We start from the raw sequence: 27,153 nt of genomic DNA on the forward strand, positions 1-27,153 counted from the left end.
ACCAGCTGTGTGCCCAGCCCTGTTGGCCTGGGGATGCAGGAATGAACATTCTTGGGTAGCTCATACAGTCAAAGATCATTATGGTGATAGAGGGTTACACAGGATGCTCTGGGAATGCACAAAGTTAGTAGGCACTAACTCAGCCAAGGGTATGAAGACACTGAAGAAATTGGGAAACTAGCATTTGATCTCTATAACAACCTTTTGAGCTAGGAGATGATACTCCATTTTATAGAAAAAGAACAAGGTTCAAAAAGGTATAGTGATTTGCCTAAGGTCTCACTGCTAAGAGCAAAATGGAGCATAGAATCTGGTTCTCTAGATTCCTTGTCTTTACAAACAAGGACCAGAGTGCTTCCCCCATGACCCCTGGGCCTGTCTCACTCATCTGGCAGGGCCACGGTCTCACAGAGTGAGTAGCCACTAGGCAGGGGCGGCAGCGGCACCATCAAAATGAGATTGGACGAGGCTCTGTGGTTATATTATATTCCCATCCCCCTTCCCCTCTCATAATTTTACCCAAGATTCCTGGTGTATTAGACTCTAGTTGTAACTGTAAGAAACTTAAAGTGATTATCAAAAAAGGAAATTTATTGAGTCTCCAAATGAAACAGCCTTGTACGGGGATGGCTAGATTCAGGTTCTGACACAGTTGTCTCACTCTGGTTTGCTCTGTGTGGCCTCTTGCCCTGGGCAGACTTTCTCCAGAAGGTGGACACAGCCTCTGGCAGCTTCAGGTTTATATCCTAATAGATTGGTAACTGCAGTGGAAAGAACATCTTTTTCTTGGTACCAGTAAAAAATGCTGGGATTGACTCATTAGCCCATCTGGATCTGTTCCCATCCCTAAACCAGTCGCTGCAGCTAGGGGAAATGGTCGTCTGGGCACCTGGAAAGGAGTGAGTCCCACCTACAATGCACTGACAGAAAGAGAGAAAGATGTGCTTGCGTCAAAGAAGAAAGTGCAGAGCTCCCTCTGTCCCAAGGGAGAATAGTGGATGTGGAGGGCAAAAATAACTGTTGTCAGCCATATTCAAAGATTATCTTTACTTGATCATTGCTTTTCTAATGTTTTGAGATACAGCATACATTCAATAATGTGAGCCAAATTTTTTAGAGTACAATTTGATGAGGATGGTTGTATCCATATGGTCAGTCAGCCTCCAGATCAAGACAGAAAACATCACCAGTCCCTGGAGGCTGGCCTGGTTTCCCTTCCTAGTCAGTATCCCACAGAAGCAAACACTATCTTGACCTGCCTTACCATAGATTCATTTTGCTTGCCCTTCAATTTTATAAAAAGGGACTCGTCCGTGCATCCCTTGTGTTCAATATTATGTCTGTGAGATTCATCCATGTTATTGTGTGGATCAGAAGTTCATTAAAACAAAAAATTTATTTCATGCTGGATAGTAGTCCATTCTATGAATATACTGTAGTTTACCCATTCTACTGCTAATGGACAGTTGGTTTGGTTCTAGTTTTGAACTATTATAAATAAAGCCACTATAAAAAATTTTTCTTTGTCATTTGGTGTGCACATGCACGCATACATTCAGGAATAGAATTGCTGCATCGTAGGGTAGTTGCATGTTTAGCTGGACTAGACGATGCCAAATGCTTTCCAAAGTGGTTCTACCATCTTACATTCCCACCTGCAGTGTAGAGTTCCTGCTCCACATCCTTGTCAGCACTTGGTATTGTTCATCTTTCTAATTTTGACCATTCTGGTGGCACCCAGGAACTTGAACCCAAGAGTCTTATCTTTTCATCAATGATCCTTTTACTCTGAGCATCCCTGAAATCAGGTTTGAATTTCTGTAGCCTGGAATATTCTCCAGTGTGGCCCAGGACCTACCATACACAACCCAGCAGATAAACATTAGAGGGAAACCCTGCCCATGACTCCACTGGCCAAGGAAGCTCTCATGGAAGAAGGGTACCAGCCCTGGAGAGGCAGCCTAGTGAAGCCGCAAAGAACTCGGGCTCTGAGACTTCCCTGGGGGTCCCGTGGTTAAGACTTCGCTTCCACTGCAGAGGGCACAGATTTGATCCCTGGTTAGGTAAGATCCTGCCTGCCACATAACGTGGCCAAGGGGAAACAAAAAAACAAAAGTACCTATTAAGAGCTCAGGCTCCGGAATGGGTAAAATGTTAGTACTCACTTACCTTATAGGGTTATTTAAAGAATATATGTGTGCTAAGTCACTTCAGTCATGTATGACTCTTTGTGACCCTATGGATTGTAGCCTGCCAGGCTCTTCTGTACATGGGGTTCTCCAGGCAAGTATAATACTGGAGTGGGTTGTCATTCCCTTTTCCAAGGGATCTTCCCAACCCAGGGATTGAACCTGAGTCTCTTGAGTCTCCCGCATTGGCAGGCAGGTTCTTTACTACAAGTGCCACCTGGAAAGCCCAGAAGAATAGATACGTATGAAAAAATTACAGTGACTGACACATGATAGAAACTATGTGAATGATGACTACTGTTTCTACCATTGGCCAGAATTAAGCTCTGGGTCTCTCTGGGGAGGGAAGTCTATAGGCAGATGGCATCTGGCTCAGCCCCCTGTATTAAAACTCAGTGATTTATGAAATGTCAGAAACCTATTTCAATCTGATTGAGGGAGGAAGAAAAGGCAACATGCTGGCCAAAGATGATTCTCCCCTGGGTTCTAGCAAGAAGTCATCTTCCACTGATATGGGACCTCAACCTATCGCTGCACCCCAAGCCCTACAGCCAATGACATCTGAAGAGAAGGTGAAATGGAATCGTGCAGGTAAAGCTCTTAGCTCAGAACTGGATGCACCAACCACTCAATGCAGACACAAGATTGTGTATGTGCCAGGAGCTATATGATTCTGGATCCCTGGGTATTGGTCTGAACCCTGCCACCAGCTTCATGTGTCCTGAGGCCTTGATATTTTCTTGTGAAGTAGAAATTAGAAGAAATCAGAGTTCTCAACCAGAGTTTTAAAGAGGTCGTGATGGGCAGGGATGCTTCCAAGAAATAGTAAAAAAGAAAGCCCTTCCCTCACAACAGCCCCTGTCCGATGAGCTGTTCCAACCCCTAACCAGGCTTTCTGATGGGCACTCAATAGTGTCAAATAGGTAAAACAACTCCCTCTCACCATCTCTCCACCTAATGACCTGACCTACTCTGCCTTGTGTCAAGCCCACATTACAGACAGGGCAGACACAGCCCTGCTCTAGCACTCCCAAGCTTGCTGTTCTCCACAAATGCTGCTTCTATCCATCCAGGAGCTTCAAAACTGGGAAGAAATCTTACAGTTCTGTGAAAAGGTCAACTCTGTAGTGCAATGACCCCATTGGCCACTAGGTGGAGAAAGCTCCCTTTTTTGCTGGACAAAGTAGACCAGTCTCAGGACCTTTCAGTTCAGTTCAGTTCAGTCGCTCAGTCGTGTCCGACTCTTTGCGACCCCATGAATCGCAGCACGCCAGGCCTCCCTGTCCATCACCAACTCCCGGAATTCACTGAGACTCATGTCCATCGAGTCAGTGATGCCATCCAGCCATCTCATCCTCTGTCGTCCCCTTCTCCTCCTGCCCCCAATCCCTCCCAGCATCGGAGTCTTTTTCAGTGAGTCAACTCTTCGCATGAGGTGGCCAAAGTACTGTTTGATTTAATGCCAGAGAGAACAGAATGACTTTTTCTGAGCCCCTGTATTTGATATTTCATTTAGCCCTCAAAACAATTTGAAAAGTTTCATTTTAACAGGAGAAATACAGAGGCAAACTCTTGCAAAGCTTACACAACTAAGACATAGTGTGCAGAGATATGACCCCCATGATCCCAAGTTTTAGCACACCTTACCAGGTGTCCCCTGGGGGAGAACTCTCAGGGCTCTAATTTAGTCACTTGCCCGGGAGTACACCTGATGTCTAGCCTGCTCATCAGCCTTTTTTTAAAACTCTTCACTTGCGTGATGTCTCTGCTCCGTTCTTTAGACCCTGTGGTTCTGAGAGACTGACCCCACCCACTCCCTGGTTCCAGGGGTGAACCTGTGATCTAAACATGGGCAATCAGAATCATAAGTCTGGAGCTGTTAGTAGCCATCTTTGCCAATATATAAGGATAGTCTGCCTGATAATTAAGCCAACATAGGGTTTCCCTGGTGGCTCAGATGGTAAAGCATCTGCAATACGGGAGACCCAGTTTCAATCCCTGGGTCAGGAAGATCCCCTGGAGAAGGAAATGGCAACGCACTCCAGTACTCTTGTCTGGAAAATTCCATGGAGGGAGGAGCCTGGTAGGCTACAGTCCATGGGGTCACAAAGAGTCAGACATGACTGAGCGACTTCGCTTTCAGAGGAAAACAGAGCTGAGAGATAAGACGAGACTGATTTCTAATGAGCACCTGGATCCAACCATGCCTGAAGCTAATACTCTCAGGACTTTTTAGTTCTGAATCAATACATTCCTTTTCCCTTAAGTCAGTTTAAGTTGACTTTCTATCACTTCAACCAAGAGTGCCCCTAATACATTTCTACTCATCCTGAGAAGATCACTGACCCTCAAGGCTAAGTTGCCTGCCTTTCTTTGCTCCCAGATGCCCTGTGCCTCCTCTAGTATTACTATTAATATTCTCTGTTATGGTCAACTTCCCTGGTGGCTCAGACAGTAAAGAAACTGCCTGCAATGCTCGGAGACCCATGCTCAATCCCTGGATTGGGAAGATTCCCTGGAAAAGAGAATTACGACCCACTCCAGTATTCTTGCCCGGAGAATCCCATGGCCAGAGGAGCCTGACAGGCTACAGTCCATGGGGTGGCAAAGAGTTGGACATGACTGAGCGACTAACACTTTCATTTAAACTAGAAACTCTTTGAGGTCAGGAACTGGACCTTATGCATTACCCTGAGTCCCCAGTGCTTAGCATAGGACTGTGATTATCTTAATAACTGTTTTGTGATGAGTAAATTAATGGGTAAGTGAATATGGGCTCGTAGGGACCATTGCTGGAATTTTACACGAAGACTTCTTGAAGGAGCAGAGCCTCTAGTGATTATCAAGGTCAAAGGAACCAGGTTGCTGGGTGGGAAGAGAGTGAAAGGACATAGAAGTTATGGGGTGTAGTAGATTGTTACAATAATGACCTCTCAGGATTTTTTGGCCTCCTGGGTCTGAGCCCTTTTGCAAAGTGACTTTGTCACTCTAGGCATCAAGATGCATGCGTGCATGCTAAGCTGCTTCAGTTGTGTCCAACTCTTTGCGAGTCAATGGACTGTCGCCCACCAGGCTTCTCTGTCCATGGGATTGTCCAGGCAAAAATACTGAGTGGGTTGTCATGTCCTCCTTTAGGGGATCTTCCTGACCCAGGGATTGAACTTGAGTCTCTTACATCTCCTGCATTCGCAGGCAGGTTCTTTACCATTAGTGCTACCTGGAAAACCCAGGCATCAAGATAGGAAGTCCATTTCACAATCCCTTGAATCTAGACTGACTTCGAGACTTGCTTTGCTCAGAGAATGTAGGAATGTGATATTGTGCAACTTTCAAGGCTAGGGCATAGGCCTTGAAGCTTCCACTCCCACCATGTTGAAAAGAAGTCTGGACTAGACCACATGGAGACAGAAGCCAGTAGCCAGTTTCACATGCATGAAGGAGAACATCTTCGACTTCAATAGAATCACAAGGAATAATAATAATGTTTTAAATCACTATGTTTGGGGATGATTCATTGCACAGTAAAGGATCACAGAATCACCAAGTACAGTATCTATCCCTTGTTTTGGCTTCCTTGTATCTATTTACCGTTCTTCCTATGATAAGATTTTCCTGGAAAAGCCCCACCCTCAGCTCCTGTGGTCTGGGTGGGTCTGACTCTACCCTCCTGGATTCTGCTAGAAGCTTTGGGAAGGTCTTGAGCCCAGAGTTGTTGGTGACCTTCTTTGTTACTTCTTGGGGAGCATCTGCTGGAGAAAGGAGCCCTTGGGAAGAAAACAGGAAAGAGAATGAGTCCTGATCCAGCTGTTCCTGGAGACTGTCTGCCCCTGAACTTTAAAACACAAAGGCCAATCAATTCACTATTTTGTATAAACCAATTCAGTTCAGTCGCTCAGTCGTGTACAACTCTCTGCGACCCCATAGATTGCAGCACGCCAGGCTTCCCTCTCCATCACCAACTCCCAGAGCTTATGCAAACTCATTCATCAAGTTGGTGATGCCATCCAACCATCTCAACCTCTGTCCTCCCCTTCTCCTCCCACCTTCAATCTCAATAAGCTGATTAGAGTTGGGAAATCTGTTACTTGCACCTGAGGGCCAGGAAGTTGGCTAGGAGCTGAGCAGTTTCTGGCAGAGGGCTGTTAGTGTAGGAGAGAGCTCCCTGGAGTGTATTGGACAGTGAACTTATTTTTCCACAGGGCATCCTGTATGCCAGGATCCTGGAATGAGACACGATCTCTGTCTCAGAGGACCCAATGGGTACAAGTTACTCATTACAGTTGTGATAAAGTGCTGGGAAGGAAAATGACTGCAGCTAAAGCGTATAACTGGGGGACTGAGCCCAGGCTGGGGGAGGGGCAGGAAGGGCCTCCCTGAGGAAGCAAGCATCAAACTAAGACTGGGAGGTTGGATAGGAACTAGGCTGGGGTGATGGGTAACAGGTGCAGGGGAGGGGGAGGGGATATTCCAGGCAGAGGGAACAGTGTGTGCCAAGGCCTTGAGGCAAGCATATGCTTGTCATCTGGAAGGAGGGAGACTATGTCACCATGTAAGGGGAGAGACTAGCAGGGCCAAGTCCCTCGGGGTGAGTCAAGATTTTCAGCAGAAAGCAGCAGAAATAAATTCCAGCTAGTTCAAATTCAAGAAACTACCAAGAGCGCTAAAGAGCTGGGCTTGAGGTATATACCCCTCTCACATCACAGAACGGGCGCAGAAAGGACACGGCTCTCCCCGCCTACGCTAAGCTCTGGACGCTGCTGCCTGTGCCAGCAGCCCAGCCCGTCCTGACGCTGTGCCCAAGACCTCAGTCTTGTCACCACAGCCCCCACCAGAGAAAACTGCTCCTGGGCCTCCCCAACCCAACTTGTGGGCATCACTGGCTCTCTGGAGGAGATGGTGTGAACTGGAAGAGCCTGGGCCTTAGATAGAAGAGAAACCTGGAGAGCAGCTAACATTTTTGGCAGAAAATGGGGGCATTTCCCAAACCTTAGAAAAGGGTTCAGACAACAAACACCAGAGTAGGATCTGGTCTTATAGTGGTTTTATTATAATCTTATAGTGATCTTATATAGCCATGCATGTTTTAAACTATTCCTCTCTTCAGGAATTCAAGTTTTAATTTCCTCTCCCCCACCCTACTCCCTTGGAGAAGGCAATGGCACCCCACTGCAGTACTCTTGCCTGGAGAATCCCACGGACTGAGGAGCCTGGTGGGCTACAATCCATCGGGTCGCTAAGAGTCAGACACGACTGTGAGACTTCACTTTCACTTTTCACTTTCACACATTGGAGAAGGAAATGGCAACCCACTCCAGTGTTCTTGCCAGGAGAATCCCAGGGATGGGGAAGCCTGGTGGGCTGCCGTCTCTGGGGTTGCACAGAGTTGGACACGACTGATATGACTTAGCAGCAGCAGCAGCAACCCCACTCCCTACCTTGAGTGGCCTCTACTGAGTGATTCAGTTCTGACAACTAGAATAATGTAGAAATGACTGAGTATGACTCTCGAGTAAATCATAAAAGACATGCAGTCAGTCTTTCTTGGATCACCAGCTATGAAGGAAACCAGCTAACATGTCCTGAGGACACTCAAGCAGCCCTGTGGAAAGGCTTGCGTGGAGAGAAGTGAAGGGCTCCTGTCAACAGCCAGCCAAATGTTTGTTATTTTAAGCCATTAGGTTTGGGAGTAATTTGTTATACAGTCATAGATAACTAATACAGGTCTTTATTCTAAAAGCAATGCGAAGCCACTGAATGGTTTTAAACAAATGGAAGCAGAGACACGATGAATTTGCTGACATGTGAACAGATGAACAGTATGATCTAAGAGCGAACAGAGGGTGGGGGGACACAAAGGAGGGAGGAATAATTTCTCCTGGGGAATATATCTATTAAGAGCCTTTCGTATAAAGAGTTTGGGAGAAAACAAAAGTCAAATTAACTTAAGAAAAAAAGTATTTGACTCATATAAATGGAAGGTTCTAAGAGGTAATGGCTGCAGGCATGGCTGGATCCAAGCACACTCCATCTCTTGGCCCTCTTGTTTCCTGTGTTGGCTTCACTAACAGGCAAATTTACTCAAGCAGCTCTAGACTTTCATATTCATACCTCAGAAACCTCTGAGAGTGTTAGCTTCCCATTAGTTCCAATAAAAGGCCGAGCCAGCCTCTCACTGGCCCAGCTAGAGCCGTATGCTCATCCCTAGCCTGGTCATAGTAGGCTGAAGATGGAATATCTTCATTGTCCGGGTGAAGGGACACATGCCCACCACAGGACCAGGGAGAGGTGTTGGCCCTACCCAAACCTCGCATGAATTCAGAGTAAGAGAGGGCCAGGACCTCAGAGAAGAGGTCCTGTTTCCACAGAGAGGGAAAGGATTTAAATGTCCAGATCGGGGTGGTCAGGAAGGGTCTCAGAGAAGATGGAATGCTTGAGAGGAATCCAGAAACCCAAATGGCAGGCATCTGGTGGGATAACTGGAGGGAGAGAGGGAAGGAGGGACACGAAGGAAGGATAATCGCAACAAGAAGAACAGCAAGTACAAAGGCATCAGATGTGAAAAATCAAGTCTGTTCAGGAGAAAGTTCAGTGCAGCTGGAAATCAGAGAGGGGAAATTGGACAGGAGAGAGCAGTAGACACCAGTCTTGAAGGGTCCTGAGTGCTAGGCTAAAGAGCTGGGGATACCAGTGGGTGGTGGGCAGAGAGTAGTTGAAGCTGAGGAGTGACTGGGTTAGGTTTGTGTTTTAAACAAGTCACTGCAGGGCCGATGAGACTAGTGATACAGAGACTGTATCACCATTAGGCATTTGCCCAATGCTCAGCCACCCCTTCTTTTTAATGGATCCAGGTTTTGTTAGGGAAGACAATGTGTCCACCAGAATTAATATATGTACTTCCCAGCCTCCTTTGCAGCTAGGCATGGCCATGTGTCACAGTTTGGTCAAAGAAATAAAATCAGAAGTTGCTGGGTACAGATTCAACTCTTTGTGGCTTCTTCCTTCTTCCTGCCTGAACACAGATGTGATGGCAGGAGTTGAAGCTACCATTTTGCAACCATGAGGTAAAAGTCTAGTGACCAGAAGAGACTACAATCCTGATGACTTCAAGATGACCTTCACCTACCTCCAGACTTGGGGCTAAGGGAGGCCTGAGGCTGGCAAACCACAAAAGCCCCCAGACACCTCTGGTCCTAATATGCCAAGACATAGGCTAACAGTATCTGAGACCAGGCATGAGGGGACCAAGAATGCTGCTGAGACTCTGGGAGATAGCAGGATTGACCCAGAGGGACCCTCATATCCCTTGTAGTCCATTCTTATCCATCATTCTTGGTTCAGGGGGCCTCCCTGAGAACTCTCCCAGACTACAAACATCTTGGGCAGCCTGTAATTCCTGGCTTTGTTGTCCCCAGAGTAGAAACTGGATGTAGATGTGCCCAATGGGTGGCTTATGAGGAGATATGAGGACTGGAGGAGAGAAGACCCTCAGAGTCCCTCCCTTCTGGTCTTAGGAGTATATTTCCCACACCTTGGACCAGGTCCTACCTAGGCCCATAGTTGTGAGTATCAGTATTGGCTATTCTTTCCTGAATATGAGCTGTGTGCATCATATTTTAGACACATCATTATCACATTGCGCCCTCACAGAAGAGTTGTTGTTCCCATTTTATGGAAAATGAAACTGAAGCTTAACTTAAGTGACTTATCTAAGGTCACAAAGCTTTCAGCATTCAAATAACTTATCTGTCTGACTCTAACACCCAGCCTTTCACCACTCAATAGCTGTCAGTGTCACCTCCATTTTGCAAGCCAAGCCAGACCTCCCCAGAGCCTATGGGAGAAACCAGAAGAGAAAAGGTTTGGGAAAAAATGGTAAAGTGATACTAATTGTCAATTCTGAGTAGCAACTGTTAATCTATTACCCTGGGTACTTTTTCCATATTCTAAAACTTCTTCAAAACGAAAATTGTTTTAAAAGAAAAACCAAAAGAAAGAAGAACAGAAAGCACAAGACTGGGTCAGAGGATGGGGCCAGGCCTGTGCTGGAGTGGGGCCTGGGCAGGGGCTTACGGCAGCCCTTCTGCACAACAGCCCCAGTGTTCCCTGGGCCCGGCTGCCATCCAAGAACAACATGGTCGGCACCAGGCAATGTCTACCCCCTCCCCCTAACTCTGCTCCCAGGCAGGTGGGGGGTGGGGCCTGGCCTCAGGAGTCCCTCTTGGCCCAGCCTTGCAATCCAGGATCCCAGAGCCTGCCAACCCCTGCCTTGGGCCTGGCACTTCATAAGTACCCCATCAATCCTGGCCAAATGGGTAGAGAGAGCAATGCCCAGCCCCAGCTCCCATACATACTCACCTTAGGTGAATCGCCGCTTTTCCAGGCCACAGAGAGAGAGAGATGCAGACAGAAAGTGGGCTGATGTATTAGCACCAGCCATCCCAGCTCTGTAGACAGTCACCCTGAGCTCTCCCTCCCCTTTTTGGCCCAAGAGAGTAGAGTTCACGGCTCACTTCCATTCAAGTTCACTTGCTACGTGACTTTGAACAAGTCATTCTGTCTGCCTGAGTGCCTGCTCTGTCACCACCAAAAGGGAGCTAAGGACTCCTCCCCTGTTTGGCTGGAGGGAAGGATCAAAGGATATAATGGATGGATAATACCTTACCTAGCACGGTGCCTGGCATACAGTGGGAACTCAGTCAACATGAGGAATTCTTCTCGACTTCCTGTTCTGGTGAAACCCATTCTCTTAACTTATTCAATTCCTCCAACACCCCTAGGAAAAGGAAGTAGGGTGAACCCATTTTGGGGCTAAAGAAATTGAGGCTGAGACAACTAAAGACAAAATCACAGGATGGCAGGCTCCTGAGCCCGTTAGGAGTGTGGGGTGTGTGTGTGTGTGTGTGTGTGTGTGTGTGTGTGTCCATGCATGTTTGACCATCTTTGAGAAAGGTTGCAGATGTGACTGGTGAAAGATTATTAGCAACAGAGCAAGACCGTGAAGGGAAGACAGGCTTGGGTGCCTCTCCCAGACTTCCCCCGCATGTCTCCTTCTGTGCTCTGTTTACTTATCTATCTTTCCCTATTACTGTGTCAGCAGCTTTAACCCCAGGACTTAGAACAGTATATGCTACATAATGAACCTTCCATACACGCTTGGTGAATGAGTGAATGAATGAGAGACCTTGTGAGAGAGTGTCAAACTCTGCACAGGCTCAGTGTGAGAAACTGTGAGTGTGGGAGGAGGGCTGGACACACGTGTGCCGATGCAGGGAGAGGGGGCAGGGTTGTTAGGCTGAAGGACTTGGGCATCTCAGGGGACAGGGAGGTTGCACAACCTGGACTATGAAAGCCTTATTCTGCTTTTGGCTCAGGTAAACCGGGGAAGTGCCTGGAAGTTGAATGAAAGCTATGTGGGGTCCAGCTCCTGCTGGCAGCTCACCCCACTCCCCCCACCAACCACATCCACGGAGCAGCCAGCAGAGGACCAGCGGTGGGGAGCTGAATCCGGGAGGTCTGAGGCCCTGTCTGAGCGGGAGGCTCCCATTTGCTTGGCTTCCCCAGTGCCCGGAGCCTCATCTTTCCAGGGTGCTCCACAAGGAAGGACCCTCATGGGGGAATCAGGACAAACAGTTTTTAAAAGCTAACCAACTCTTTTCTGGGAACTCTGCTCAATATTCTGTAATAATCTGAATGAAAAGAATTTGGAAAAAAAAAAAAAAGATACATGTACACATATCACTGAATCACTTTGCTATACACCTAAAATTAACACAAAATTGTTAATCAACTGTGTTCCAACATAAAATAAAATATTTTTTTTAAAAAGATAACCAACTATTTTCTGACTTATCTTTGGGAAGAGACCCTTCTTTTGTTTGAGAGGGAAAAGGGAAAAATCACTTTGATGGCTTTTTAGGACTTCCCTGGTGGCTCAGATGGTAAAAAGTCTGCCTACAATGCAGGAGACCTGGGTTCGATTCCTGGGTCGGGAAGATCCTCTGGAGAAGGAAACGGCAACCCACTCCAGTACTCTTGCCTGGGAAATCCCATGGACGGAGGAGCCTGGTAGGCTACAGTTCAGGAGGTCACAAAGAGTCGGATATGACTGAGCAACTTCAGTTTCTTTCACTTTAGTTATGCAAAGGAAAAGCCTGTAGTTCTTTGGGAGTCAGGGTGGAGAAAGCTGGACTCCTCTGCATAACAAAGGGAAAGGAAGCTACTTCTCAAGGGCAGGGTCTCCACCAGCCTGGGGGTTGACTGGGAGGCAGGACTGAGACTCCACAGCAGGGTTTCCTTTCTCCTGCAGAAATCTTAAGAGGAGCACAGGGCTTGGACTTAAGGTGAAGATTGGATAGAAATCAAAGGTCAGCAGACCTATGACACCATATTTTCAAGAGAAGTGCTCCCAGTTGAGGCAGACCTGAGCCGGAAGGGACATGGTGGAACTATTCAGAGTCCACCTGTTGTGTACCAGGCAACTGAGATGTAATGGTATGGCCTACGGGCCGTTCCTGCCTTCTATTTACAGAATTAGCTGTTACATTTTTTGAACATGTGGTGAGGGAATAACAAGTCCTAAATAATCACAGCTTACATGATAAAGCTAATGCTATATGTCAGGCAGAATTCTGAAGGCTTGGGTTCAGCGGTAAAGAATTTGCCCACAATGCAGGAGACACAGGTTCGATCCCTGAGCCGGGAAGATCCCCTGGAGGAGGGCGTGGTAATACACTCCAACATCCCCTTGGACAGGGTAACCTGGTGGGCTGTGGTCACAAAGAGTCAGACTCGACTGAGGAGCAGCAGCACCAGCATTCTGAAGGCTTACTCATAATATGCCTACTTATTTTTCCTTCTTATCGAGGTATAGTTGCTATACAATCGTTCTAAGTTACAGACATACAACAAGATGATTCTCAATTTTTAAAGGTTGTACTCCATTTATAGTTATTGTGAAATATTGGCTATACTCCCTCTGTTGTACAATATATCCTTGTTATACGTATTAGTTTAGACTTCTTACTCCCCTCCGTTTTGCCCCTCCCCACTTCCCTCTCCCCACAGGTAACCACTAGTTTGTCCTCTTTATCTGTGAGTCTGTTTCATTTTGTTATATTCATTAGGTTGTTTTAACTTTTAGATTCCACATACAAGTAATATCTTACATTATCTGTCTTTTTCTCTCTGACTTACTTCACTTAGCATAATACCATCCAAGTCCATTCATGTTGTTGCAAATGGCAAAGTTTTATCCTTTTTATGGCTGAGTAGTATCCATTATATATACAGTAGTATTCTAATATATATATATACATATATAATATCTTCTTCATTCATTTATCTGTTGATGGATACTTAGGTCACTTCCATATCTTGGCAACTGTAAATAATGCTGCTATGAACATTGGGGTGCATGTATTTTTTCAAATTAATGTTTTCATTTTTTTCCATATATACTCAGGAATGGAACTGCTGGGTCACATGGTGGTTCTTTTTTTCATTTTTTGAGAAACCACCATACTGTTTTCCACAGGGACCCCACGAATTTATATTCCTACTGTTGTGTGTGAGAAGAACATGTCTACTTTTTGCAACCACTTCTTGAAAATGATACTGTCATATCATATACGATATGATATCATCATATCATATCACTGGTTTACTGATGAGAAAATGTAGACACAGGGATGGAGTAACTTGACAAGGCCATGTGTCATGGTGCTAAATTTGAGTTCTGCAGTCTGTGCTCTAAATCACTTCGCTACCTGCTTCTTTCCCATGCTTACAGGAGAAAAGACATGGAAGAACCTGGCAAGTTCAGAGGGCTTCTCTGGGGACCTGAGCTCAGACGTGAAGTATATGCCTGCCAATAGGAGGCATGGTTTGATCTCTGGATCGGGAAGATACCCTGGAAAAGGAAATGTCAACCCACTCCAGTATTCTTACCCCGCAATGATTTTAGAGCCTAAGAAAGTAAAGTCTGTCATTGTTTCCATTGTTTCCCCATCTATATGCCATGAAGTGATGGGACCAGATACTGTGATCTTCGTTTTATGAATGTTGAGTTTTAAGCCAAGTTTGCGACTTAATGACTAAACAACAGCAAATCAGACCTAGAGCAGAAAGATTGTTTCAGGAAGCGGTACCATTTGTGCAAGGTCCAGAGGTAGGGTGGGAGCAGGGAAGAAGTAAGGAAGGCTTCCTCTGGACATGTGGGCGGGGCCAGGTCAGGCCAATGATCTCTACAGGAAGCTATCGGAACGTTTTAAAGAGATGTTTGTGATTGATTCCCTGGTGGCGGAGAAGGCAATGGCACCCCACTCCAGTACTCTTGCCTGGAAAATCCCATGGATGGAGGCTGCGGTCCATGGGGTCGCACAGAGTCGGACACGACTGAAGTGACTTAGCAGCAGCCCTGGTGGCTCAGACGGTAAAGTGTCTATCCGCAATGTGGGAGACCACGGTTCGATCCCTGGGTCAGGAAGATCCCCTGGAGAAGGAAATGGCAACCCACTCCAGTACTCTCGCCTAGAAAATTCCATGGATGGAGGAGCCTGGTGGCCTACAGTCCATGGGTCGCAAAGATTCGGACACGACTGAGCGACTTCACTTTACTTGTGGTTGGCACAGTCAGATTTGTATTTTAAACACCACTAAAAGTTGTGCAGAGAAGGATGAGGGTTAGGGCAGAGAGTATGATGATTGTACAGAAGACAGAGGAGCCAGGCTATGCCAAGTTCTGAGGAGGTGGCAGGTCTGAACTGCTGAGTCTTGTTCCCTGAGGTGTAAGAACCAAGGGACGGAGCGATGGTCAAGAACTTGGAAGCCTGGCCCAGGTGGGGCAAAAGGGGCGGACTCTGAAGGGGTGTGCCAGCTAGCATTGGGCCGACCCCTTAGGCTACGAGGCGCAGTTGAGTTCGAGGAGTCTCCAGGTACGCGAGACGCTGTACCACCCACCAGCTGTCAGGAGCTGGTCCCGGCTGGGCGGGACCCGAGATGGGCGGGGCGCTGGGCTGTTCCCCGCCAAGCCGCTGTTAAGGACAGAGTTGGTCCAGGAGGGGCGGAGCCCGAAGTAGGTGAAACCCGAGGTGGGCGGGGCGCTGGGCTACCCGTGGCCACGCCGCTGTCTCGGGTGCATTCCTGGCTCTGCGGCCGGGGGCTGCGCAACTCCCGAGCAGTCTTCTGTCTCCGCTGGGCGTGGGGGTCGGGGCTGGCGGGAGCTGAGAGCGAGGCCGCGGAGGACCCAGGTAAGTCGGGACGTTGTGCCAGTCGCGGGACCACTGAGGTTCGAGGTGAGCCGGGATCCCGTGCAGGCCTGTGCTGCGCTCCCAGCCGCCAGGGGGCGAGCGGCAGCGGGGCTCCGGGAGCTGACCCCTCCCAGCACTAGGGACCTGGGCGTCCGCTCGGCGTGGGGGTGAAGGAGAAGGTAAATCAGTAACCCGTATCGCACACAGGGCCTTTTGTCCCGCTCCGTCCAAAGAGCACCCTGGCCGCGGAGCTGGTTACTCATTGCCCACCGGGGCGGGGGCGGGCGGACTGTCCCTGCAGCTCCTTTCGAGACCCGCCGACTGGCACTGCTCCCCAGGGTGGCCCGATAGGGGCGGAGGAAGGACGCGCTGGTCCCTCGGCTGCTGGACGGTCTGCTTGCCCCAAATAGAGAGATGAGGAAGCTGAGGCTCCGAGAGGTGCAGTTACTTGCCCAGGCTCTCCCAGCGCTTGAGTGCGGGAGACTGGAGAACCCAGAACTACCTGATGTCAGAATCAGACCCTTCGACCCCAGGTGCAGGGCAGTCTGTCCCGTCAGCCGCCCGGGTGACCCGACTAAGTGAGGTCAGGGTAGCCCCGGAATGGGAATAGAATCCCTGGGCCTCCCACTCCATTCCCAACCCAGAGAGCTACATCCTTGAAGAGCAGAGCAGGGTGAGGGGATTTCACAGAGGAGGGCAATGGAAAACGAAGGTGGGCACAGACAGAGCACAGATTGTGGCACCTGAGCCAGGTAGAGAAGTGGGGTCACAGAGGTATGGGCAAGAGAGAAGACATACCCAGTTCTGAAAGCCAATGACTTCTCAGTGCTGAAGAAGCAGACTGTGTGGCCAATGAGAATGACCGGGGCAAGGAGGGAGGCCTTGGGCGCTGGATAAACAGTGTGGACTGGATGCTGCTGCACACAGGCAGCCATTATGGGCTTGTAAGCTGGTGGGTGTTGAGCAGGGGGGACATGACAGGCTCATAAATTTCTAAAACCCTGCTGGAGAATTAAGGGAGATGTTTGCAAAGGCCCAAGCTAGAGATGCCCGTCGCCTGCTCTGGGTTCAGGCAGGGAAGGTGAGATGGGCTGGAGAGGGACTGGACAAGTGATGCCCCAGCTGTGGGGGCAGCCCAAAGAAGAAACCGTTTGAAGGGGGAGATGATGGCTTTGGCCAGGACAAGCTAAGCGCCCCCCGCCTCAGAACTCAGGACAGGGGGAGCAGTGGCTGAGGAGGAGTGCAGTGAGATACCTGAGTGAGGTGGATGCAGAGACCTCAGTGACACCTGTTACTCAGCCCCACGTGATAGCCAGCAGGCCCCTGGAACTATACTAGTCACCCTCTTCCCCTGCCAGCTGAGCCTCAGGTTTGAGTGTTCCTTTTGGTGGATGGAGACATCGTTGATAGTGTTTGGAGGAGAGTACCTAGATGGGGTGGAAGTGTACATCACACCTGCTAGGAACAGCACTGGAATTGGAGGTGACTGGCTGAGGGCAGACGCAGGATGACAGTCATGGAGAGGGGAAAGGGAAGAAAACACTGCCGCATCCTGTGCGCCTGGCCCTACATATGTTCTCTTTTATCCTCAAAGCAGTCCTGTAAGGACAGCAGCCCAGAGAGGGACAGTGATTTGCACTTGGTAAGAGTCAGGATTTGAAGTTGGCTCTGTCAGACACTAGAGTCTACCTGCTTGACAAGAGCTTGTGTCACCTCTGATGGAGTTGCAGGAGCACAAAAAACAGAAGTATCCCCAGAATGCAATTCTGGCTCAGAATTTTTCCTGGCCATGGGCTATATGGCCTTGTTAGCAGTGAGCACCCTGCCACTGCAGGGCTTCTTGGGTGGCTCAGATGGTAAAGAATCCACCCGCAATGTGGGAGACCTGGGTTTGATCCCTGGGTCAGGAAGATCCCCTGGAGAAGGCAATGGCAACCCACTCCAGTATTCTTGCCTGGAGAATCCCCGTGGACTGAGGAGCCTGGCAGGCTACAGTCCATGCGGTCGCAAAGAGTCAAACACGACTGAGCGACTAAGCACACACCCACCCTGCCACTATAGGTCTCCGAAGCTGGTCATGGAAATGTAAGCAATGCTCTAAGGAGTGGGGGTCAGATCAGATAACATCCAAATGCTGAAGCTTGGCCTTGTATTATATTTCAGATTTTTTTTTTTTTTTGGCTCTTCAGTAATACATTTATTCAGCAAAAAATAAATTATGTGTGCTGAGAGGGAGAAGATGTGTCTCCATTCTCTGTTTCCCTCCAAGCAAAGAATTCCAAAACTGCCCTTTCTGTGAATTTGTGCCAAGGAAGGTCTCAGCAGGACCCAAGAAGGGCAGGAAGCCCAGCCCCCTTCCAGCAACCCCCCCACCCCACCCCCAACCTACCATGGGGAAGCCTTGAGCTCTGGTTAACGGCAGAGCTGGTTCTAGTCTTTGCTCTGACGCTGCCTGTCGGGCTTGGACAAGTCAGCCAGCCATTTCTTGTCTCAGTTTCCTCATCTGCAAAATAGGAGCAGAGAGGCAGCCAAGGTGTGGGTCTAGTAGGAGTTCTTCACCCTCTCTGTTTCAGAAAGGCAGTCATAGGAGGCCCAGCCTGGGTCCTCGAGAGCGGCAGGAAGGAGATGCGGCTGCTGTTGGTCCTCCTGGGGGTCCTGCTGGGGGCACCTGGGGCTCCAGCTTTGTCCTTTGAGGCCTCTGAGGAAACGGAGCTGGGTATGGCCTCTAAGAAGGGAGAGGGTGGCCGGGGTGGGAAGAGTGGGCCTCAGGAGGGGGCTGCTGGCTGAGCAAGGCTGGAGAGGATCCTGGCCTAGGCCCTGAGGAGGTGGCAGCAGGGCAGGACTCAGCCGTGGAGACTTGGTGTCTGGCTCCCAGCAAGCGTCCACCTATCTGTGTGTCCCCAAGAGAGGACTGGCCTTGCAGGGTGCAGGGCCCCGAGCTGGGCCGCAGAGCTGGTGGTGAGCCCCTTGGTTGTGTGCGTGTGTGTATGTGCGCGCGTGTGTTCTGTGCACTGGGTGTGTGGGACTTGGGGGGCCCCACCAGCATGTGTGGTGTATGCGCTGTGAGTGTGATGTGCCCCGGAGGTGTGGTGTGTGGCCTGTGCGTGGCACGTATAGCATGTGCCTTGTGCGTGTGTGTTCCTTAGATGGTGGCATGTGCAGTGCAGCATGTCTGCTATGTGCCGTGTGTGTGTGCTCTGCACCAGAGGGGCGGCATTTGCCCTGCACATAGCGTCTGCAGCATGTGGTTGTGTGTCCGTGAAGGGGCAGCAGGTGTTTAGCATGTGTCGAGCGTGCTCGTGTCTTGTGTGTGCAGCATGTTCTCTGTAGGCAGGGGGCTGCGGGGCTCACGGACCTCTGCCCTCGACCCGCAGAGCCCTGCCTGGCCCCCAGCCCGCAGCAGCAAGAGCAGGAGTTGACGGTGGCCCTTGGGCAGCCTGTGCGGTTATGCTGCGGGCGGGCTGAGCACAGTGGCCACTGGTACAAGGAGGGCAGTCGCCTGACACCTGCTGGCCGGGTACGAGGCTGGAGAGGCCGCTTGGAGATTGCCAGCTTCCTACCCGAGGATGCTGGCCAGTACCTCTGCCTATCACGAGGCTCCTTGCTTCTGCACAACGTCACCTTGGTTGTGGACGGTAAGGGGGACCAGCAGAGGCTAAGGGATGCCTGGGGAGAGACTCTCTGTCCTGGGCCTTAAACGCCTCCTTCTGTCCCGGACATAGACTCCATGACCTCCAGCAATGGCGACGAGGACCCCAAGATCCACAGGGGCCCCTTGAATGGGCACGTTTACCCCCAGCAAGGTCAGTGTGAGTCCTCAAAGACCCTGCCTCCCTGCTGGCCACTGAGAACAGATCTGTGTGTGAACAGGTCTTCTAGTGGACACTGAATTCTCCCATCTCCTCCTCTTCAGCACCCTACTGGACGCACCCCCAGCGCATGGAGAAGAAACTGCATGCTGTGCCTGCCGGGAACACCGTCAAGTTCCGCTGTCCAGCTGCAGGCAACCCCATGCCCACCATCCGCTGGCTCAAGGATGGACAGGACTTCCACGGGGAGCATCGCATTGGAGGCATTCGGGTGAGTCTCTGGGTTCCCTCATCGGTGCCCTCAAGTCAAACCCACAGCTCTTTTTCTAATGAGAAAGGCAGCCGAGGGCCCCAGAAGGGGCATGAGACCCTGGACATGGACAGCTCTGGGTCAAGTTCCCACTCTGCTGCTCCTTGGCAAGTGATTTAACCTGCCGACCTTAGCAACTCCATGTGTACAGTGGGAAGGATCACTGACCAGCAGGTATCAGTGTTTTAGCAGCCCATTTTCAGGATGAGACCACAACAGGGTCAGTTCCAAGCTGTTGTTTCAGAGGAAGCTGAGACTCAGAAAGGGCAAAAACTGGTTCAAGGTGGCCCAGCTTGGAAGAAGTAGAGCTAAAACTCAAAAGACTCAAACCCACGGTTTGGATATTTGGGGAGCCTTCTCCTTTGTCCCAAAGTCCCTACCCTTGGCATTGGTCTCCCCGGGGCTCAGAGAGCTTGAGAAGACCCCTGTGGGCACGGTTCGGTGGCCTCTCATGGATGCTTGCCTGCCCCCTAGCTGCGCCACCAGCACTGGAGCCTGGTGATGGAAAGCGTGGTGCCCTCTGACCGTGGCACTTACACCTGCCTCGTGGAGAATTCTTTGGGCAGCATCCGCTATAGCTACCTGCTGGACGTGCTGGGTGAGTGGGTGGGCAGGCAGGTGAGGTGGCGTGGGGGTGGGAGCCCTGTCCCTGTCTTCAGGTGGGACCCAGTCTGACAAGCCAGATGGACTTAGTCTTAGGCAACTCACTCAAGCTACTCAAAGTGTCCAGGTGGGTCCGAGGGAAGCACAGGGAATAACGTGGGCTTGGAGAAGCAGGGCCCAGCTGAGGTGGGGAAATGGGAAAGACATCCAGGCAGAGGACACAGGTGGAGCCAAGGCCCTAGGCATGAAGAATACAATGCTTCTGTGGGGAGGTATATGCCTGGGTTGTGGGATTTAAGCAGAGAGCCAGACCTGGAGGGTTTTTGAGTGCTTGGCTGAGAAGTTCTCCTTGTCCCCAAAGGCAATGGGGAGCCACGGAAGGTTTGAATGGTATAAGGAGGGGATGAACAAGGTCTGAGCTGAGTATCAGGAAGGTTCCTCCCTTGAGCTGGGGGGTAGACGGGAGGCAGGTAGGTGCCACCGATCAGGGCTGACAGCCTGGCCCGGCCTCACCCCCAGAGCGGTCCCCGCACCGGCCCATCCTTCAGGCAGGGCTCCCAGCCAACACCACGGCTGTGGTGGGCAGTGACGTGGAACTGCTCTGCAAGGTGTACAGCGATGCCCAGCCCCACATCCAGTGGCTGAAGCACATCGTCATCAACGGCAGCAGCTTCGGTGCCGACGGCTTCCCCTATGTGCAAGTCTTAAAGGTCTAGTCCCTGCTGGCACCTGATTCCACCATCCTCCCACGGGGGTGGGGAGTCCCCAGCTCGCTTCCTGGCCACAGCAGGACCTCAGGCCCTGCTGTGACCCCTGAGTGTATCCCCCATCCCCAGACAGCGGACATCAATAGCTCAGAGGTGGAGGTCTTGTACCTTCGGAATGTATCTACTGAGGATGCAGGCGAGTACACCTGCCTGGCGGGCAACTCCATCGGCCTTTCCTACCAGTCGGCCTGGCTCACGGTGCTGCCAGGTGAGCTTCTGCAGTGGTCCAGCCATGGACTGTGACCTGCTGGATAGAGAGAGTCTTCCTTGGTCTGTGAGATATGGATTTGGGATGTGGCGTGTGGATTTGGGATTCTGCATGCATGTCCTGCTATGCATGTCCACATACGACTGTCTGTGCGACCCTCTGGGACATGGGTATGCAGTGATGTGCTGTGCTTAGTCTCTCAGTCATGTCCGACTCTTTGTGACCCCATGGACTGTAGCCCATCAGCTCCTCTGTCCATGGGGATTCTCCAGGCTAGAATACTGGAGTGGGTTGCCACGCCCTCCTCCAGGTGACCTTCCCAACCCAGGGATCGAAGCCAGGTCTCCCACATTGCAAGTGGATTCTATATTGTCTAAGCCATCAGGGAAGTCTGTGGGTACGCAGGACGGGGTATCAATGCAGTTTTACTGCTGTGTGTCTCTCTGTGTGAGGAGCTACAAGGGCCTCAGAAGGGGTGGGGCCAGCCATCTGACCGCTGACTGACCAATCAGTTTCTGTCCATGTGTCCATCTGCGGGCAGAGGAGGATCTCACGTGGACAGCGACAGCACCCGAAGGCAGGTACACGGACATCATCCTGTACTCGTCAGGCTCTCTGGCTTTGATCGTGTTCCTGCTGCTGGTCGGGCTATATCGCAGGCAGACGCTCCTCACCCGACACCACCGACAGCCCGCCACCGTGCAGAAGTTGTCTCGCTTTCCTCTGGCCCGACAGGTATCCAGCGTGCTGTCCCCCACCTCCGTGTTCTCATAGCAAAGGCTCAGGGCCTACGTTCCCACCCCAGCTCAGCTTCAGCAGACCGACCAAGTCTCTCCCTTTGCAGTTCTCGCTGGAGTCAGGCTCCTCAGCCAAGTCAAGCTTGTCCCTGGTGCGGGGTGTCCGTCTCTCCTCCAGCGGCCCCCCCTTGCTCGCTGGCCTCGTGAGTCTCGACCTGCCTCTTGACCCGCTGTGGGAGTTCCCCCGGGACAGGTATGCCATGCCGAGTGAGCATGGGGATCAGACCCTGTGCGGGAGTGATGCCTGGTGGCTGAGGCCTCGTCTCTCTCATCTCCAGGCTGGTGCTGGGAAAGCCCCTGGGCGAGGGCTGCTTTGGGCAGGTGGTGTGCGCAGAGGCCTTCGGCATGGACCCCACCCGGCCAGACCAAGCCAGCACCGTGGCTGTCAAGATGCTTAAGGGTGAGTGTGGCAGCTTGTGGGAGACCCTATGACCTTGGCAGTAACAGACAGGGCTCAGGGTGCTAGTGGGTGAGGACCAGGAAAGGTTGTTACTGCCCCCACTCCTTGGGCCCAGTGCCCAAATGTGCCACCAACCCTGGCAGGTCATTTATGAGCTTCGATTTCCTCACAGGTCACATGGGATAAATAATAGTCCCCACCTCCCAGCCTGAGGTTGGTGGAAAATGACACCTAAAATCTTCACTACGGGGATGATGGTGACCACAGAGTTTAGGGTGATGGGTCTGCTACCCTGTGTCAGCTTTGACCTCAAATAACCTTGTTAGCCTTGAAGGCCTCCACCTCAACCCCATGATTCCCCCCCAGATTGCACCCTTGGTCTCCCCCAGGCCCTTCCCAGATCTCCCCCTGTGTCCACCACTCTCTCAAAGAACAGCCCAAGCAGCAGCCCCAGGAGGCTCAGGACACCCGGGCGGGACCCACCATCGAGGCCTCTCACTGCTATTCCCCAGCCCCCTCTACAAAAGCAGCCCAAACTGCTGTTCCACTCCCGCCAGCCCCTCCTTTCTGCACAGCTGGGGCCACCTGGCACTTTCTGGGAGGCAGGGATTGAGAAATGTGCATTGTGAGGTCTGGCGGGGAGGGTATGTCATTGGCCCAGGGCCACAGGTCAGCCCCAGGGGTTCAGCCCCTGGTCCTTAGCTTTCTCAAGAGAAACTAGAGCAGCTTCTTCCTGGCCTCCCCTGGCTGCGCCCTACCAGCAGCTCCCTGAACTCCCAGGCCAGATGGACGCCAGGCCCTGGTCGGACAGACCTCAGGGCGCCAGCCTACTTCCCGCCTCCAGGAGCTGTCACCCCATTCGGGGACTAATGCCAAGTCCTCCAGACGGAGCTTCCTTCCTGTTCAGAGCTCTTTCCCCTCCCTCCTTTTTCCTGGTTGCACTCACTGGTGGGCCTAACACTTTTAGATCCTGATCGTGTCGCATCCTTGCAACTGCTATGAGAGTAGGGCATAATCCATCGTCCCATTTCATACAAGAGGATCCTGAGGTTCAGAGAAGTTAAGAGACTGTTTCAAGGCCGCACAGCCTAGCAGAGATTCAGGCCCAGACCTTCCTGGCATGGAATTTAGGGCTCCATGTCCTGTCCCCAACCCAAAGCCTCCCTTATGTAATCACCCTGGCTGTCATCCTCGCAGACAACGCCTCCGACAAGGACTTGGCAGACCTGGTCTCTGAGATGGAGGTGATGAAGCTGATTGGCCGACACAAGAACATTATCAACCTGCTGGGTGTCTGCACCCAGGAAGGTGGGAGCGGGGCGGGGTGAGGGACAGGGACGGTGGGGGCATGGAGCCACAGCCTTGTCAGCTTCCCTGTCGCCCCTCTCCTCTGCAGGGCCCTTGTACGTGATCGTGGAGTGTGCTGCCAAGGGCAACCTGCGGGAGTTCCTGCGGGCCCGCCGCCCCCCAGGCCCTGACCTCAGCCCTGACGGGCCTCGGAGCAGCGAGGGGCCGCTCTCCTTCCCTGCCCTGGTCTCCTGCGCCTACCAGGTGGCCCGGGGCATGCAGTACCTGGAGTCCCGGAAGGTAATGACCCATCCCCGCACTTCCATGCCTTGTGTTAAATGCCACCAACTTCTCCCTCTCTCCTCTTTTTCCTTACTCTAAGCGTCCTTGAGTCCTTCTGTACTGCCTCATCTATATGCAGTTAACACTGCATGTTCCCATTCCTTCCTATCCCACAGGCAGGAGCGGTGGTGCAAGAGACAAGGTGTGGGCCCTGAAGTTAGTTGGCTTACGTTTCCCCTCTCTCAACTTCCCCATCTGTAAAATGGGTGGATGATTCCCACTCATCGGGTTGCTGTGAGGTCCTCTGTGCCCATTTCCCAGTCATGTGTCCTCAATCTAAGACCCCTGCCCCGCCCCCAGTGCATCCACCGGGACCTGGCTGCCCGCAATGTACTGGTGACCGAGGACAACGTGATGAAGATTGCAGACTTCGGGCTGGCCCGTGGCATCCACCACATTGACTACTACAAGAAAACTAGCAACGTAAGGGAGGCGGGGCGCAGCTGATTGGGGCCAGGCACTGGGACCCGTGGCCCTTGGCAGCAGTGTGCCCTCTTCCCTCCAGGGCCGCCTGCCTGTCAAGTGGATGGCACCAGAGGCCTTGTTTGACAGAGTCTACACACACCAGAGTGATGTGTGAGTCCTGGAAGCTGCGCCCTGGGATATATCTACAGGCAACCTTTGTCCTTCTAAAGCCCTTGCCCTGGGTCTGAGTGGGACCAGACCTCTAAAAGAAGCCCGTATTCCTACCCACATGGTGGATCATAGTTGTGGGGTCCCCTATCCTAGCCGCAGGGTTAGTGGGTGAAGCTGTACCCTGCTGAGCCTGGGTTCTGCCTCCATCCAGGTGGTCGTTTGGAATCCTGCTGTGGGAGATCTTCACCCTCGGGGGCTCCCCATACCCTGGCATCCCCGTGGAGGAGCTGTTCTCGCTGCTACGAGAGGGGCATCGAATGGACCGGCCTCCACACTGCCCCCCAGAGCTGTGAGGCCTCACCCCACTCTCCCTCACTTTCTAGTCCTCATTCTCTGTCCTAACCTTGACCTCACGGTCCAGTCATACAGAGTGGTCAGCTCTCACTCATGGTCACCCCCTCTTCAGCCTGGCAGGGAAGGCCTGGCAGGGTACTCGTTTGCTGAATGGCCTCACCTTGTGTCAAACCCTCCTACCCCCTCACCACACCCCCTCACCCAGGCCCTAGGCTCCTTCTGACCCTCCCCCGCCCCTCCCCCAGATACGGGCTGATGCGCGAGTGCTGGCATGCAGCACCCTCTCAGAGGCCCACTTTCAAGCAACTGGTGGAGGCACTGGACAAGGTCCTGCTGGCCATCTCTGAGGAGGTACTGTGCCCCTATGGTCCCAAGACCGCCCCCCGCCCCCATGCCCACTGCCCTCTGGGCCTCATCCCACCTGACCACCAGGGCTGACCAACACTGTTCCCCACAGTACCTCGACCTCCGCCTAACCTTTGGACCCTACTCCCCTGCCGGCGGGGACGCCAGCAGCACCTGCTCCTCTAGCGACTCTGTCTTCAGCCACGACCCCCTACCACTGAGGCCCAGCTCCTTCTCCTTCCCTGGGGTGCAGACGTGAGCAGAGGCACAGGCTGTATGGGCAGGGTCAGCTGCCAGCCTTGGGCCTCCTGGCTCAACTGAAACCAGGTGGCACTCGTCCTTGGCAGCCCCAGGCCCTGACCTAAGGGTACTATCCCAGATCTCTGGTTCTGTTTGGGGGAGGTCTGTCCTTGGTCCTGGGGTCCCTAGTCTCGAGACTTCCTTCTCTGGCCTCTGGGTCTCAAGCCAGAGTTCAATCCCAGCCTCAAGGCCCTGTTCTTTGGAGTCGTGGCCCCAGTGTTCTAATGGCTTGTTAAGGTTCTGCTTGGACTTCTGGGCCTTGGTAGAAGTTCTTGTTCCAGGGCTTTGGTTGGACCTGGCTGCAGGGCTGTCTTAAACCTCCCCGCTTCCCCATACCAAGAGAGGTCTTAGACCTCTGAACCCCACTTCCCCAGGCCTCCCCCGCCTCCCTCTGCTGCTTGTCCCAGCATCTTGATGGAAGGAGCGCTCGTGCCCACCCCATCCCCACACCGCCCCGTGCTGGCTGAGAGGCTGGGAGCCTGCCAAAACACAGAAGCAAATGACCTTTTATAAATTATTGTTTTGAAATGAACTTCCGTGTGCCTGCCTGGTGTCTTCCCCACAGCGGATGGAGGGGGAACAGGGTGGAGAGATCCCTGAGCTGGGAGTTTTGCTGGGGATGACACAGATGGAGGGCTCCACGCCAGGCCCTGGGTGAATATCCACCTCCAGCTGCCTTGGGGTGGACCCAGGAGACTTTGTGCCCCTCTGTCTTGGTTTGTCTGTCTCAGCAGCCTCGTCGGATATACGATAGTGTGAAAGCGTGCTAACTGGCAGGTGAGTCCACATGGCACCATCCACTTGGCGGAACTCCTGTACCCTCTGCACATGTGTTATGTGCATACGTGCCCAGGACTGTCCCCAAGGGAGTTGGCAGCACCCCGCCCCCATCTGCTCAGCATTAACCAAGCTGACCGTTAACACAGCATGAAAGCCTGAAACTCAGCTTCGAGGCTGCTGCCCGCTCCCACGCTCTGCCGCTCAGGGTGGGGGCTCTGCCCACCCCGCCCCACCCTGGCCAGTCTCCCAGGCAGCAGCTGGTTGCCGCCTGGCTGGGCTGCAGCTGTCTCTGCCTGCCTGGTCCTCCCCTGGGGAGGCCGTCATGGCCCTGTTCTCAAACACCCTCTGGGGGAGGGTGGAGAGATCAGCTTCTCAGGGCTCTAAGCCTGGAACTTCTCCGGCTCCATCCCAGCAGTCACTGCTGCTCTTCAGCCCCCCAATCCACAGAAGAGGTTCCTGACCCAGTGCCTGGCACTCTCTGTGGCCCTGCTCGGCCCTGCTGAATCAGGAGCTCCCATCCAGGACAGACCCTTGGTGGAAGCTCCTGGGTTGCCCCCAGAACCTCTAGGGGATGGTGGCTGAAAGTACAAACAGGGTCAGAAGGGGCTAGGAATACGGATTTGGGACTAGGGCCATCCTGGAAGACGGAGCAGCAGCCACACTTCTCTTCCTAGTCCAGGTTTCCTCTTTGTCTCCTCTTTCTATTCCTCTTTGCCTCACTATGTCCCATCTTCCTGCACAAAACTGTACCTCCTCCAGGAGCCCCCATCTTGGAGAAGGCACCAGAGAAAAACCCAGGGAGTCTTCTCTGACCACTTCTTTTCCCTCAGGAGCCCTGT

General features: G+C 52.1%; 1 protein-coding gene across 3 annotated transcripts; it reads left to right on the forward strand.

The window, feature by feature from the left end:
• Positions 1-15,274: 15,274 nt before the first annotated feature.
• FGFR4 (fibroblast growth factor receptor 4) lies at positions 15,275-26,066 on the forward strand. Of its 3 annotated transcripts, XM_061423050.1 has the most exons (18): positions 15,278-15,436; positions 18,010-18,152; positions 18,811-19,071; positions 19,159-19,239; positions 19,350-19,516; positions 20,030-20,153; positions 20,678-20,868; positions 20,995-21,133; positions 21,675-21,868; positions 21,978-22,123; positions 22,209-22,330; positions 23,528-23,638; positions 23,727-23,917; positions 24,260-24,382; positions 24,465-24,535; positions 24,747-24,884; positions 25,135-25,240; positions 25,347-26,066. In XM_061423050.1, exons 2-18 carry the CDS (start codon positions 18,062-18,064, stop codon positions 25,491-25,493), a joined length of 2,403 nt encoding a protein of 800 aa, XP_061279034.1. In that variant the 5' UTR covers positions 15,278-15,436; positions 18,010-18,061; the 3' UTR covers positions 25,494-26,066. The 3 variants fall into 3 exon arrangements, with proteins under 3 accessions (XP_061279036.1, XP_061279037.1, XP_061279034.1); XM_061423053.1 differs by lacking the exons at positions 24,260-24,382; positions 24,465-24,535 and having other exon boundaries at positions 15,277-15,436; positions 25,347-25,422; XM_061423052.1 differs by lacking the exons at positions 24,260-24,382; positions 24,465-24,535; positions 25,135-25,240; positions 25,347-26,066 and having other exon boundaries at positions 15,275-15,436; positions 24,747-25,128.
• The last annotated feature ends 1,087 nt before the right edge of the window (positions 26,067-27,153 follow it).

This window comes from Bos javanicus, chromosome 7 (genome assembly GCF_032452875.1).
Source record: "Bos javanicus breed banteng chromosome 7, ARS-OSU_banteng_1.0, whole genome shotgun sequence".
NCBI classification, from domain to species: Eukaryota; Metazoa; Chordata; class Mammalia; order Artiodactyla; family Bovidae; genus Bos; species Bos javanicus.